Source organism: Dermacentor albipictus, chromosome 1, assembly GCF_038994185.2.
Source record: "Dermacentor albipictus isolate Rhodes 1998 colony chromosome 1, USDA_Dalb.pri_finalv2, whole genome shotgun sequence".
In the NCBI taxonomy this organism is placed as follows: domain Eukaryota; kingdom Metazoa; phylum Arthropoda; class Arachnida; order Ixodida; family Ixodidae; genus Dermacentor; species Dermacentor albipictus.
Genome location: NC_091821.1, coordinates 523,776,049 through 523,791,128, shown reverse-complemented (window position 1 = coordinate 523,791,128; position 15,080 = coordinate 523,776,049). Strand labels below are relative to the sequence as shown.

Genomic DNA, 15,080 nt, shown 5'->3' with positions numbered 1-15,080 from the left:
AGGACTTAGACGACGCAAAACTATGTAGGGTCCAAAGTATCGGCGCCATAATTTTTCTGACCGGCCTCTTTGACGTATAGGGGTCCAAACCCATACAAGATCTCCCGGGTTGTATGTGACGTCTCGATGGCATATGTTGTATCGACGAGCATCTTGACTTTGTCCGGATAGAATTCGTTGCCGCGCAAGGTTCCGCGCTGCTTCGGCACGCTGAACAAAGGCGTCTGTATCTGGTGCGGTAGGTTGCGACGAAGTTGGTAGGAGCATCACGTCGAGCATAGTGGTGACGTCGCGTCCGTAGACCAGACGAAAAGGAGGAAACCCGGCGGTTTCTTGTAGGGCAGTGTTGTACGCGAATGTCACATACGGGAGCAGTTCGTCCCAATTTTTATGGGCCGTGGCAACATACATGGATAGCATATCCGCAATCGTTTTGTTGAGACGCTCAGTTAAACCGTTAGTCTGCGGGTGATACGCAGTTGCCGTACGGTGCGTTGTCCCGCTCAGCTGCAGGGTATCTCGGACCAACTAGGCAGTGAAGGCCGTACCACGGTCTGTGATGACGACAGCGGGAGCACCATGTCGAAGGACGATATTTTTGATGAAGAAGTTAGCAACATCTGAAGCAGTAGCTCGCTGAACGGCTTGTGTTTCGCAGTATCGAGTGAAGTAATCGGTGGCGACGATGATCCAGCTGTTATCAGCCGAAGACTTCGGAAATGGGCCGAGTAAATCCATCCCGACCTGTTCAAAAGGTGAGCAAGGAGGTCGGACAGGCTGAAGCAGACCGGCTGGTTTCAGTGGTGGAACTTTGCGACGCTGGCAATCTCGACAACTTCTGACGTACTCCTTCATGGTTTTTGTGAGTTGCGCCAATAGTACTTCTGCTTGATCCTCGCGAGAGTACGCGTGAAACCAAGATGCCCGGACGTTGGTTCGTCGTGGCATGCACGTATAACGTCGTCGTGGAGAGTAGCGGGAACAACGAGCAGGAAAGCGGTTGCCGTAGGGTGAAAGTTCCGCTTGGATGTCTATGGATGTCCGCTTGGATGTCTATAGGATGTCGCCACGTAGGCAGAAAGATGACACGTGACGCGCGAACTGCCGTGGGGGTTGTGGGCGGCTTCCTTCAAGGTATTCAATCAAGGGCTGGAGCTCGGAATCTTGGCGTTGCTGTTGAGCAAGGTTTAAAGACGGAAGAGTACAAAGAAAACCTGAATCGTCGTCAGTATCTAGAGGTGCGGGTTCGACGGGGGCGCGGGAGAGACAGTCGGCGTCAGTGTGTTTCTGGCCAGACTTATAGACGATGGTCGCATCAAATTCCTGCAACCGAAGGCTCCATCTTGCGAGACGGCCTGAAGGATCTTTGAGATTCGCCAGCCAGCAGAGGGAGTGGTGGTCGCTGACGACACGGAAGGGGCGTCGGTACAGGTATGGGAGGAACTTCTGGATAGCCCATATGACTGCCAGACATTCTTTTTCAGTTGCTGAGTAGTTTTTTTTCAGCAGCAGACAAGGTTCGGCTGGCATACGCAATAACGCGCTCAACACCAGCTTGAAACTGTACGAGTGTCGCTCCGAGACCAACGTTACTAGCATCAGTATGCACTTCTGTGTGAGCCTTGGTGTCAAAGTGACCAAGGATCGGTGGTGTCTGTAGACGTTGCTGAAGGTCGTGGAAGGCGTCGGATTGTGCCGGGCCCCAAACAAATGTGACGTCGTTCTTGATGAGTCATTGCAAAGGTGCGGCAATTTCACAAAAATTGGGTACAAAACGGCGGTAATACGCGCAAAGCCCTAAAAATCGGCGGACATCGTGTTTTGTCTTCGGTATCGGGAACAGACCGACTGCCATGGCTTTGTCAAGGTCAGGGCGCACACCGGTGCTGCTGACAATATGACCTAGAAATTTGAGCTCCTCGTAGCCAAAGTGACATTTTTCGGGCTTCAGGGAGAGGCCGGCGGTGCGGATAGCTTGAAGAACCGCCTCAAGCCGCTGGATGTGTTGTTCAAACGTGGTGTAAAACACAACGACATCGTCTAAGTAGACTAAACACGAGTTCCACTTGAGGTCAGATAAAACTGTGTCCATCATGCGTTGAAATGTGGCCGGAGCGGAACACAATCCAAAAGGGAGGACCTTACATTGATAGAGACCGTCGGGTTTTATAAACGCCGTTTTTTCCTGGTGCCGTTCGTCAACTTCAATTTGCCAGTACCCACTACGCAGATCCATTGAAGAAAAGTAACGGGCATGTCGCAGGCGATCCAAGGAGTCGTCAATTCGAGGAAGTGGGTAAACGTCTTTTTTCGTGACCTTGTTCAGTTTGCGGTAATCGACACAGAATCGTAGTGAACCGTCTCTGTTTTTAACTAATACAACAGGTGAAGACCAAGGACTTGTCGATGGTTGAATGACATCATCGTCGAGCATTTGTTTAACTTGATGACGAATAGCATCCTGTTCTCTTTGCGAGACGCGATAAGCGTGTTGGCGAACAGGTTGGACGGTCGGTTCAGTGATGATTCTGTGTTTGATTAAAGGATTCTGACCTTCGACGTGGTGGCGAAACAGTCGCTAAATGACGACAGCAGAGTGAGGAGCCTCTCCTTCTCGTTTTGGTCTAGCTGTGGGCTGACGTTGATGTGACTGGTCAAGTCCACATCGCTGGGTTCCGGAATCGAGATCGTCGTTACCGAAGCACAGGCGTTGGACTCGGCCACCGTTTCAAAGTAAGCCATGGTGGTATGCCTCGCAAAGTGCTTGTATTCACCACTGAAGTTGGTAACTAGAATCGTGGTTTGCCTATGTTGGAGCTCTACGAGACCTCGTGCGACGCCGACTTCGCGATCCAGCAATATGGTGAGGTTACCTTCGGCAATGCCTATTCCTAGTTGTTCTTGGGGGAATTCAACGAGGACGAAGATGCTACTTCGAGGCGGTAACGTCACGCAGTCATCGACCATGCGTAAAGCCGCGCGGTGATGTTCATCCTCCACACTCGAATCCGAAGAAACATAGTTAGGAAAAGTCACGAACAAATCACGAAGGTTAATGATCGCCCCATATCCCTGGAGGAAATCCATGCCCAGTATAACTAGCCTAGAACACTTGGGGAGCACAAGGAAAGACGCTACGAAAGTCGGAGTTGAAATTGCAAGTCTGGCGGTGCATCGTCCAATGGGTGACACGAGGTGTCCTCCAGCCGTAATCAGATGTGGGCCGTCCCACGCTGTCAGCACCTTGCGTAGCCGAGTGGCCAGTGAGGCACTCATCACCGAGTAGTCAGCTCCCGTATCGACAAGTGCAGTTACCGGATAACCGTCGATTGAAGCAGTAATAGCAGCAGAAGTTCTTTTTGCAGTTTCGAATGAAGGCGTCAGCGGTACGTCGCGAAGGGATGGCGTCGGCGGAGGATATTTGACGGTTCGCATGACAGCGGCCTCACCCCCGGAGGTCGCCGTTTTCAGTTTCCCCGGCGCGGGCTTCCACCGTTGACTCCAGCGGAATCAAAGGCGGGTCGAGCACGGTTTGGTGACGCGTACCGACGAGGTGAAGGTGACCGTGACTGTCTTCGTTGTTGGGCAGGAGGAAGCCGGTTACTTTCTAAGTATTGCTCGATTTCGTGCGGGCGTTCGCCATAGCGCGGGCAACGGGCGTCCGGATGGTATCCCCGCAGACCAATCCGTTGGTACTGGCAGTCACGATACATGTGACCAGCCTCCCCGCAGTGATAGCACAACGGACTGTTGTCGGGGGCGCGCCATACTGTACATTTGCGCGGACCAGGATGGAAGGGTGCTTGCGGATTCGTGCGGTGGATCGGACTTGGGGAGCGTCGAGAAATCCCAACAGGCGGCTGCGAAAAACGGCCCGTCGATGGCGCGCAAGCCCGAAGAGCATCCGCGTACGAGAATGTGAGAGATTCGGGTCGTGTTGGTGGCGAGGGATGAACCACTTTGCCGATTTCTTCCCGAATGACATCCGTAAGAACTGCGGCACCGGAAGGTGCCGGAGCTGATGCATAGGACTTCTGCAGTTCTTCTCGAACGATTTGTCATATTAGCTGGGTAAGGGACTCCCTGTCATCATTTGCAGGTACGAGAGAGCATGCAGCAGTCATGGTGGTCTGGCGTTCATACTGCGAGAGCCGCTGCCAAAGAATACGTTCCATAACTGTTGCCTCACGAACGAACTGAGAGACTGTTGTAGGAGGATTGCGCACGAGGCCCGCGAAAAGCTGTTCCTTTACGCCTCGCATTAACAGACGCACCTTCCTGTCTTCTGGCATTAGTGGATCGGCCCGACGGAACAATCGCGTCATGTCTTCGACGAACTGGGCGACGGTTTCGTTTGGCATTTGGAACCTCGAAGACAGTGCCTGTTCGGCTATTTCTTTCCTTTCGGGAGTGCAGAAGGCTTCGCAAAGCAGTCGGTAAAACTCCTGCCAGCTGGTAAATGCGGCTTCGTGGTTCTCGTACCAAACTCTCGCCGCGTCTAAAAGGGAAAAGTAGACGTTCTTCAACTTACGGCGATCGTCCCAGTCGTTAAAGGCGGCGACCCGGTTGAAATGGTCCAACCAGTCTTCAACGTCCTCAAATGCGTCGCCATGGAACGGGTTAGGCGTGCGAGGCGCGTTGAGAATGCATGGTACGGCAGCATTTGGGATCCCCTCGGTTTGGCTTGCGGTAGTTGCTGACATCTTCCTCACGGAGCTTGCCAGGGGGCTGTATTGCGGTGGAACACCTTGGAGGCGACGGCTGCTTCAATAGATTTCTGCCGTCCCCGAGGTACTGGCGTCGGTAGCTTCTGGTTGAGGACCCGTAGGCAATGATGGATGCGTACCCAGCACGTCCACCAGTTTGTCACGAGAGTAAAAGCCAGTCAGTCAGTTCTAAGCGAACGGCCGTTTACAGTTCGTTTTTGCAGAAGCTACCACGCACACTTCTTCTTTCTTGACTTCTAGCGTAACTAGCGCGTGCCAATATAATGAACAGATATTTATAGGTCCATAGCGAGAATCGTACTAAAAAGGAGTATGGAATTCCATCAGGGCCGGCTGGCTTTTTAGTATCTAGGTTTAGTATGAGATTCAAAACATCTAGGGTAATGTTGATAACATCAATTGCATAAGAATAGTTAGTTGTAAGTGTTGAAAGACTGGAATCATCCGAGGCGAACACTGGCTGAAAATATGTATTAAACACTTCTGAAATCTCTAATGGATCGTTAACAACACTGTTGTTGATTTTAAAAGATGTGGAAGAAGAAGAGCCAGGAGATGGGAAAAACCAGAATTTACGGGGGTTAGATTTGAACAGTTTCGGCAACTGAACATTATAGCAGAAATTTTTGGCCGAGGATTTCTTTTTTCTGGAGTTCATATTTTACCTGAGTGTACAAAACGCATGCCTGAGGATTGTTTGAGCATTTAGTGCGAAGTCTGCCTGCACGTCGCGATAAGTGCAGCAGTTCTCGGTTCATCCAGGGATTGTTATTGTTTCTTTTTCTTAGTTTTCAAAGGAACAAATAGATTTATACATGATTTTACAATGCTTTCAAAACATGCCGCAAGCGCATCTACGTCACTAGATAGTCCAAGATGGTCCAAGTGCCATTCAGGAAAGCGAAATGGAAAATTGATTTAGGGGCGCGTTAAGGTAGATATAAGTCCAGATTTTTGTAATAGGGCTGCCTCACGATCGCCTGTTGCCGCATTATTAGTATGCATTGCAGTGTTACCACAAGTCGGTGACAAGCTTCACACTATTTTAAATGTAAAAATTGCCTCTAGTTGCAAATCAGATTAAAGGGTCCGGTTAGGCAGGCAATGCTGCTCCATGTAAATAGCACCCCCCAGGCGCATACCTTCACTGGACGCTGAAGAAACTAGAGCCTGGTCTGGCCGCCAGCATGAAACAAGAGAGGCGATGAAGCCTATGAAGCATTGGGGAGAGGGGGAATCAAGTGAGGCACTAGATCACCCGGAGCAACAGTCTAAAGAAAACATGTTTTTTATGTTAATCTTGCTTTATTAAGCAATTGTCTCGCCCTAATTTCGCAAAGAGGACATCTTAACCAAGCCTCTGCACAGGCAGGCAGAAGAATGACACAAATGTCTGGCAATGCCGTTAGAAATGTCAACATACGAGCACGGAAAGCGCAGTTGCCGCTGATGTGAGGACTGACGACTTAACCAAGTACCACAACGCGGAATCGAAAGCGTATGCGTCAGCTCCCACCTTTTATAAAGATTCATGCTTTTATTGAACACGCCAATACCATGCTGTGCGCCGACCAGCTTCAAAGCCGCAAATTGCACTGTCTTGCACGGTGCGTATTCTCCCATCTGTCCCCTAGTTGCGCTTCTGCTGTGACGGCTGTTGCGGCGCTCGTCCCCAAGGTGCTCTGTCAGGAGCATATTGACGCGTGTACTTACCTTTATCGGGCGACCACGTTTTCGCCGCTTAACAACTCTAATCGCACAGCGAGGGACGCGCCTGCATGTATCCGACGTTTCTGGAAAGTTATCGATGCTTCTTCCCGGCTGTCTGTTGTCGCTGAACCTTGTGTTATCTGATTTCATCGCGTAACGTGAATGGTGTAGAACTTTGTGGAAGGCACGCGGGTCCGAACGATTAGTCTGGAACGTTCGATGACTGCTCTATAAAAGCCGACGCACTTGACCCGTGGCGCCGAGGAGTGCAGACGTGTTCGCATCGGCTCTGTCAATAATCTTGCCTAGTAGCGGTCAAAATCATGTGACCACCACGGAATTCGCTGGATTTGTGTAGGAAGACACCAGGAACGCGCTGATACCCCATTTTTTTGACAAGTGGACCCGGTTTCTTCCAAGAAGATAAGACCACCGCCCGAGCATGCCGGCCTGCCACGCTAAGCCTAACGGCGTAGCGGAGCGCGGACCCCCGGCAGTCAGCTCCCGGCCCAAGCGTAGCGCCGCCACGGCCCAACTTCCAACGGACAACGACTCGGAAATAGCCCAGGACACCATGGACACGGATGACCAAGCCATCGAAACCCAAGCGGGATCTGCGGCCGACGCTGAAGAGGACTTCCTCTCGCCTGACGAGGTGACACAGGGGGAATCAACCAGCGACGCCGACGAAAACGAGGAGAAAGACACAGCAAGGGAAGACGACGAAGCCAAGAACGGTCAGTGGCAACTTGCACTATCTTTGCGAGAACGCAAAGGTTTAAGAAAACAATTGCGAGCAGCCACTGATGACAGCGGAGCTCGAGGCGACGGTGAGGGCAACAGCAGCTGCATTGCCAGGGCGCCTGCAGGAGAGCGAGCTAAACGCGGCGTAGCGTCTATAAGAGCCCGACGGCGAACGCGCGCGGCGCCGCTGCCCAGAAATGACATGAAAATTATCATGCGTCCCAAGCCAGGGCTAGTTGTAAAAGAACTTAAAATCTACGAAGTTGCGCGAGCGATAGAGCGTGCAAGCGGCGACCCGGAGACCTGCAGGAGCGATAAATTTTTGCTTCGCCTCCGCAACGGGTCAAACATAATCATTGTAAGTACCCCATACGAACAAGTGGCGGAGAAGATCGTGAAGATCAAAACGCTGGAGCTCAATGGCACTAAACATCCGATGAACACCTACATAACCACCCCTGAAGGGTACCTTAAAGGAGTGGTGCACGGACTGGAACGCGAAACCCCAGAAGAGGAACTCTTAAGTCATCTCCGAATGCGCACTCAAGGAGTGACAATCGTCCAAGCCCGGATGCTCGGCAAGTCTGAAACCGCAGTGATAACGTTCGATGGACCGATAGTGCCACGCTTCGTCTACTATTACGGTGGCGAAATGCCATGTGTGCCTTATCAGCCCACAAGACAATACTGCAAACTGTGTAAAAGCAAGGGACATAGAACGGACGTTTGTCCAACGCCCACGGCAAAGGCGTGCAGCAATTGTTGGCTAAGGGACCCTCCTGAGGACCACACCTGTGATCCAGAGTGTGCCCTGTGCGGGGGGGCTCATCCCACGGCGGCATCGGAGTGCACCAAGAAACTCAAACGGGTCCCCCAAAGGGGCAGGCCACCACTGTCGCAACGTCTACGCCGACCACAAGCCAACGGAATCCTCAAGAGACGCTGGTTCAGCACGGACCGTGAGGACTCTGCATCACCAGATGGGGCCCGTTCCAGGTCCCGATCCAGTTCCCGATCCAGGTCCAGCTCCCGAGACCGCTCCAACTCCAGGGACAGTGGCCCCAAGAGAGGGGCCAAACAACAAAACAACAGCAGAAGAGCAAGAAGACTGTGAACAAAGAAGGCAAAAACAAGGTGAGCTGGGCAGCAATCGCCTCCCAACCCCCACACCAAACAACACAACTCACACGCCTAGAACGCGAACTAGAGCTAATGCGAGTGCGAATAGGAGACCTAGAAAGAGAAAATAGGCAATTGAAAAAGCAACAAATGCAGCAACCACAACGAGAACCTAAACCAGTCCAGACAGGACAGAAAGGACAAAAACTACCGAATTTAGAAGGCGACACCGTAATTACCTTGTCGATATTGAAAGAAACCATAAAAGAAATTATACCCACAATTGTAGAGCAGGTGATGATTCAGGTAGATCAAAAACTACAAGCTCTGGACAAGAAAATCCAGGCACAACAAATAGAATTTACGAAAGCACTGAGAAAACATGCCACAGGCAGCAGCATAAGAGAAAAGGCAGAGAAAGTATACAACAGGCCAGGCTTGTCGGCCATGACCCAGGCGACACACAATGCCTAAACATCAAAAGCACGCTTCCGAAGAGTGCGAAATATGGCAGTGGAACTGCCGCGGGTTCCGGCGTAAAATGGGACAACTGTCACAGCTGGTGATGACGCAAAACAGATCACCAGCTATCATTGCATTGCAAGAAGCCGGAACAAACCCAAAATTACAGGGATACGAAACCTTCAATACCGAAGGTGAAAACTGGAAGGTCGCAACATTGGTGGACAAGAAAGTAACGGCAATATGTCACAAATCCATAGAAGGAACGGACATTCCGCATATAATAACAGAAATCACATATAAAGGCACCAGAGGAAAGAGCGCCTTCATAATTAATGTCTACAGCCCGCCGAGTCAGAAAAGAGCAACGTTCGACAAACTATTTCAAGAGGCCGCAAAAATGGCGAAGGGGAGACCTCTAGTGATAGTTGGGGATTTTAATGCCAGGCACTCAAGCTGGGGGTATCCAACCCAGAACAATAAAGGCAAAAATATCATGGGACAAATAGAAGCGCTCGGCATGACACTTCTAACAGACCCTGCAATGCCAACAAGAACAGGGAATAGTATCTCCGCAGACACAAGTCCGGACTTAACAATAACCAAAAATTGTCCAAATGCGGAGTGGTGCAACACCCTCGAAAATCTAGGCAGTGACCATTGCATTATAAGCACCACAATCCGCACAGCTCAAATCCGTAAACAAATAGGTACAGCTAAAATAACAGACTGGCGGGCGTACAGAGAATCACTTAAAGAACATACCACGGACATAAATGATTTAGATAATTGGTGCGAATGCATACGAAATATAAAGCAGAAACATACCAAAACCATCACCAGGACAGACAAAACACCTGAAGTGGACCCTCACCTATTGCATCTGTGGGATGCAAGACGAAGCCTGACCAAAAGATGGAAGCGACAGAAATGCAACCGCAAACTCAAAATGAAAATCAAAGAAATAACCCAGAAGGCCGAGGAATATGCTAATCAACTTACAACAGCCAACTGGGAACGCTTCTGCGGATCACTTAATGGAACCCTAGGGACGGCAAAAACGTGGAACATCCTCAGAGGAATGATTGACCCGCTCAAAACCAGACGCGAAGGACAAAAGAACTTGGAGAGATTGCTACACTCGTACCCAGGCACAAAAGAAGAACTCCTACAGGCAGTCCATAGAAAATGCTTCGGTAACAAAGCCCCGATACCCCCATACCAAGCTGATTACATCGGACACCCAAACCCAGAAATGGATGAACTCTTCACGGTAGCAGAAGTTAAAGCAGCAATCGCCAGTACAAAACGGAACACAGCGGCAGGGGCAGACCAAATATCAAATGCCATGATTAGAAACATGAATGATGAAGCCATAACAGCCCTTACGAACTTTATAAATGATCATTGGGTCAAAGGAACGATACCACAGCAATGGAAACACGCTGTGATAATCATGATTCCAAAACCAGGGAAGAAATTTACTTTGGACAACCTTAGGCCCATCTCTCTTACATCATGTCTAGGAAAGGTGTTCGAAAGATTAGTAAACACTAGACTCCAACGTCATCTTGAAGAAAACAACTTAATGCCTGATACCATGTTTGGCTTCAGACCACATCTGTCAACACAGGACATACTCCTGCTTTTAAAGGAGGAAGTCTTAACGAACGTCCCCAAGGCCGGAGAACACATTGTCATGGCTGTCGACATAAAAGGGGCCTTCGACAACGTAAGTCACAAAGGGATACTGGATGGACTTGCAGAGACCAGCTGCGGTCATAGGACGTACCAGTACATCCGAAGCTTCCTCAACCAGAGAACAGCAGTTATAAAAGTAGGAAACGATGAATCTGAAATCATTCATCCTCCCAACAAAGGAACGCCACAGGGTGCGGTGATTTCGCCTACACTCTTCAACATAGCCATGATTGGACTAGCTAAAAAACTCCAAGAAATCCCCGACGTCCACCATTCCCTATACGCTGATGATGTAACGATATGGATAACCAAGGGCAACTTGGGAGAGAAGGAGGAAAAGCTCCAATGGGCAGCCAATATAATAGAAAACTATACGCAACAAAGAGGACTCCAGTGCTCTGCGGAGAAGTCAGAACTCATTCGCCTCACAAAAACAAAAAAACAAAGAACTGACCCGAGACTCAAACTCGAGATCAGGCTGGATGAGAAAATTATTCCTGAGAGGTCAATAGTAAGAGTGTTGGGGATGTGGCTGCAATCTAATGCCAGATGTTTACACACTTTAAACACGATCAGAAAAACAACGCAACAAATTAACCGGATGATAGCCCGTGTGGCTCATAGTCGGACAGGAATGGGGGAACAAGACACCCTCAGACTGGTGAAAAGCCTGGTCATCAGCAGACTAATGTACTCCCTTCCTTACCATACCATGAACAGGGAGGAAGAAGAAAAGGCTGATACAATAATAAGGATGGCATATAAGACAGCCCTGAGGTTGCCACGCAACACTTCAAATGAGAAGTTTCTAGCCCTCGGCCTCCACAATACATTTCATGAGCTGGCTGAGGCCCAACTCATAGCGCAGAGGAGTCGATTGGCGCAAACGACAGTCGGCAGAGCTCTTCTTCTAAGAGTCGGCCTTGGAGGATGCATACAAATGCACCAAAACGCCAAAGGTCTACCCTGCCAGATTAGAGATTTGTATGGGGTATCACCAATACCACAAAACATGGATCCGACATTACACGCAGGAAGGAGAAAAGCTCGAGCAGAATACATAGACAAAACAACAAAATACTTGGACACTGCACGATTCACGGATGCTTCACCATATCGGGCCAACGCAAAGAACATGGTGGCAGTTGTCGTAAACCGTAAAGGGAAAATCACGGCCTGTGCTTCGGTTTCCCGAGCAACCATTTTAGAAGCCGAAGAGATAGCCATCGCCTTAGCTATACGAGAAGGCATAGAGCGCAATGCTCCACTAACAATAGTCACAGATTCTCAGGCCGCTTGTAGAAACTATCAGAGGGGACAGATCAGCGCGAGGGCACGCCGGATACTTACCGAAATCAACAGAGACCTTGACGTCAGGTATACCCAAACGATAACATGGGCCCCGGGACACGAGGGTGTTACTGGGAACCTCCATGCAGATGAGGTGGCTCGAGGTTTTACTAATTGCCGAGCTGCCCATGGCAACATGGTGGAGGACCCGACACCCATCGATCCAAGTTCTAAAGCGATCCTGCAACACTACAGGGAAATCAGAAGGCTCTACCCAGCCCCGCATAGGAACCTTTCAGCCATGGACTCAGCGACGTTACGCAGGCTCCAAACAGACACATACATAAACCTACATAAACTGCATATATACTACCCAACAGCATACAAGGACATATGCCCGTGGTGTGGGAGCACACCAACGCTCTACCACATCACATGGGAGTGCACAGCTCACACAGAAGAACAAGAAGATAATAACATGAGAGCGAGGTGGGAGGCATTGCTATCCAGCTCCGCCCTTGGGGATCAGCTCAGGCTCGTCCGCAGGGCAGAAAGGATGGCGAGGGCCAGCGGTGCCTTGGAATAGGGGCCCGACCACACGGCGTTACCCCGTTTTAGGGGCAACGAAGTTCTTTCTACGAATAAAGTTTTGTTCTTCTTCTTCTTCTTGACCCGCTGATCAGATTTCCGACGATCGCCGACCGTGTTCGCCGCTATCGTTGTGCTATAAGTGTAGCCTGTTTTGTGGGCACAGGTTCGCCCAATAAAAGATAGTTCTCTATTCCACCGTACTGCTTCTTTCTTCACCGTCACTACCAAGTGACATCTGGTGGAGGTGCTTTTCGTTCATGCACGGGACGCCCCCGACAAGCCGTGATCCCAGCCCAGACCGCAAACAGAACACCAACGTAGCCCCGGACCACCGAGAAGCCGCCGTCTTCAACAGCTGCCCCCTGAGCACGGACTTCTACCGGAGAAGACCAAGAACATTGTGGCCAAGGCAACCCCAATGGCAGCCCCAGCGTCCCCTATCGTGCTGCAGCAGCCCAGGGAACCACCGACGTTCCGCGGTTCCACATTTGAGGACCCGGAAACCTGGCTGGAAACATATGAGAGGGTCGCTACGTTTAACGACTGGGCAAGCGACGACAAGCTACGACATGTCTATTTCGCATTGGAGGACGCCGCCAAGACGTGGTTCGAGAATCGAGAAGCCACCTTGACGACGTGGGACCTCTTCCGAAGCGGCTTCCTGCAAAAATTTCAAAGCGCCGTGCGAAAAGAGCGAGCCCAAGCTCTACTGGAGACAAGAGCGCAGCTGCCGAATGAGACGATCGCGATCTTCACTGAGGAAATGAGCCGTCTGTTCCGCCATGCCGACCCCGAAATGTCCGAGGAGAAGAAAGTACGTCTACTGATGCGTGGTGTAAAAGAGGAACTTTTCGCCGGTATGGAAAGAAGCCCACCGCAGACCGTCGACGAGTTTCTTCGTGAGGCGACGAGCATCGAGAAGACACGGGAATTGCGGAACCGGCAATTCGACCGACGCACCAAGCCAACAAGCTACTCCGGAATTCAAACACTGGCCACGGACGATCTATGCGAGACCATCAGGGCCATTGTGCGCGAAGAACTGCGCAAGGTCTTGCCATCATCGCAGCCTCAAGTGGCCTCGATCGCCGACATCGTGAAAGAAGAGGTGCACCGATCGCTAGGAGTTCCTGAGGTGCAACCACAATTACCGCAGCCCCAGCCAGAAGCGATGACTTACGCCGCCGTCGTACGCCGTCAAGCTCCCCCTCCGCGACAACGCGAGGGCCCTGTAACGCCGCTATTCCGTCCCCCGTCGCCTAGCTCACCTACGCGAGGAAGACGGACATTTGGCGCGCCCTCGACCACCGCCCACTGTGCTGCCACTGCGGCGAAGCCGGCCATGTGTACCGCCGATGCGCATACCGCGACCTGGGATTGCGAGGCTTCGCCGTCAACGCACAGCGCCCGTGGGAAGGTGAACGACGTCGTGACATCGCTGACTACCTCGCCGCTACTCAGTGGAGCCCTCGACGACCGTCGCGTTCGCCATCACCAGGCCGCTACCTGTCGCCGCAGCGCCGACCATACACTGGCCCAGCCCGGGGCCGGTCAGCGAGCCCATATCCGGAAAACTAAAAGCAGCAACCGATGGAGGTGCGGTTGCTGTTCGTCGAACTGACGAAGATCCTCCGCCGCCGACGAAGACGACGAAACGATCTCAACGACATAACAACTACACGCCGCCGTCCCGACGAAGTCAGGAAGGCAAGACTGCACCGACGAACGACGACTTGACGACGCGACGTTCGAACTTCAGTTCAACACAACGCAGCCGTGATCCGACGCCACGACCTAACTGCAACGCCAGACAAAGAACCACCGACCTCGACGTGCTTCTCGACGGCCACGCAGTCACTGCCTTAGTCGACACAGGGGCCGATTACTCCGTAATGAGTGGACACATCGCCGCCCAGTTGAAGAAGGTTAAGATTGCATGGGAGGGCCCCCAAATTCGGACCGCTGGAGGACACCTCGTTACGCCGACTGGAATCTGCACGGCAAGAGTTACCGTTCATGACTGGACTTACCCTGCCACCTTCGTTGTCCTCCAACAGTGTTCACGAGACGTCATTCTCTGCATGGACTTCCTGAATCAACATGGCGCAATCATCGACCTGAAGTCGAAATCGATAACGCTGTCACAAGATCAAGCGATACCGCCGGAGAGCTGTCGTAGTCACCACGCCTTGAGTGTGCTCGAAGATCAAGTGAGCATCCCGCCGCGCTCCAGCATTATTATTTCCGTCGGCACTGAAACACCCGCTGATGTAGAAGGCGTCATCGAGGGCGACCAACATCTACTGCTCGACCACGAAATTTGCGTCGCAAGAGGGATCGCTCGACTCCACGGAGGGCAAGTTGAAGTTATGCTAACCAACTTCAGCCAAGAGTTCAAGCACATCAACAAGGGCACGACAATCGCATACATCGAGGAAATTGTGGAAACCAGCAATGCCTTTGTCCTCTCGGATTCAGCCGCATCTACCCCGATGAGCATTGTCTCCGAACCAGACTTCAACGTGAATCCAAGTCTTCCTATCAGTAAGCAGCAACAGGTCAGAAGTCTTCTCCGACGATACAACGACTGCTTTTCGACGTCATCGAGGATTCGACAAACACCAGTTGCAAAGGATCGCATAATAACCGAAGAGAGCACTCGACCACTCCGCCAGAGCCCTTACCGAGTTTCGACGCGAGAACGTGAAGCTATTAGGCAGCAAGTCGACGAAATCC

General features: G+C 51.3%; 1 protein-coding gene across 1 annotated transcript; it reads left to right on the top strand.

Moving 5' to 3' along the window:
* The first annotated feature begins 7,011 nt into the window (after positions 1-7,011).
* LOC139054612 (zinc finger Ran-binding domain-containing protein 2-like) lies at positions 7,012-8,295 on the top strand. Its single transcript, XM_070531892.1, has 2 exons — positions 7,012-7,174; positions 7,985-8,295. The coding sequence occupies exons 1-2, from the start codon at positions 7,012-7,014 to the stop codon at positions 8,293-8,295; spliced, it is 474 nt and encodes a 157-aa protein (XP_070387993.1).
* Positions 8,296-15,080: the final 6,785 nt, after the last annotated feature.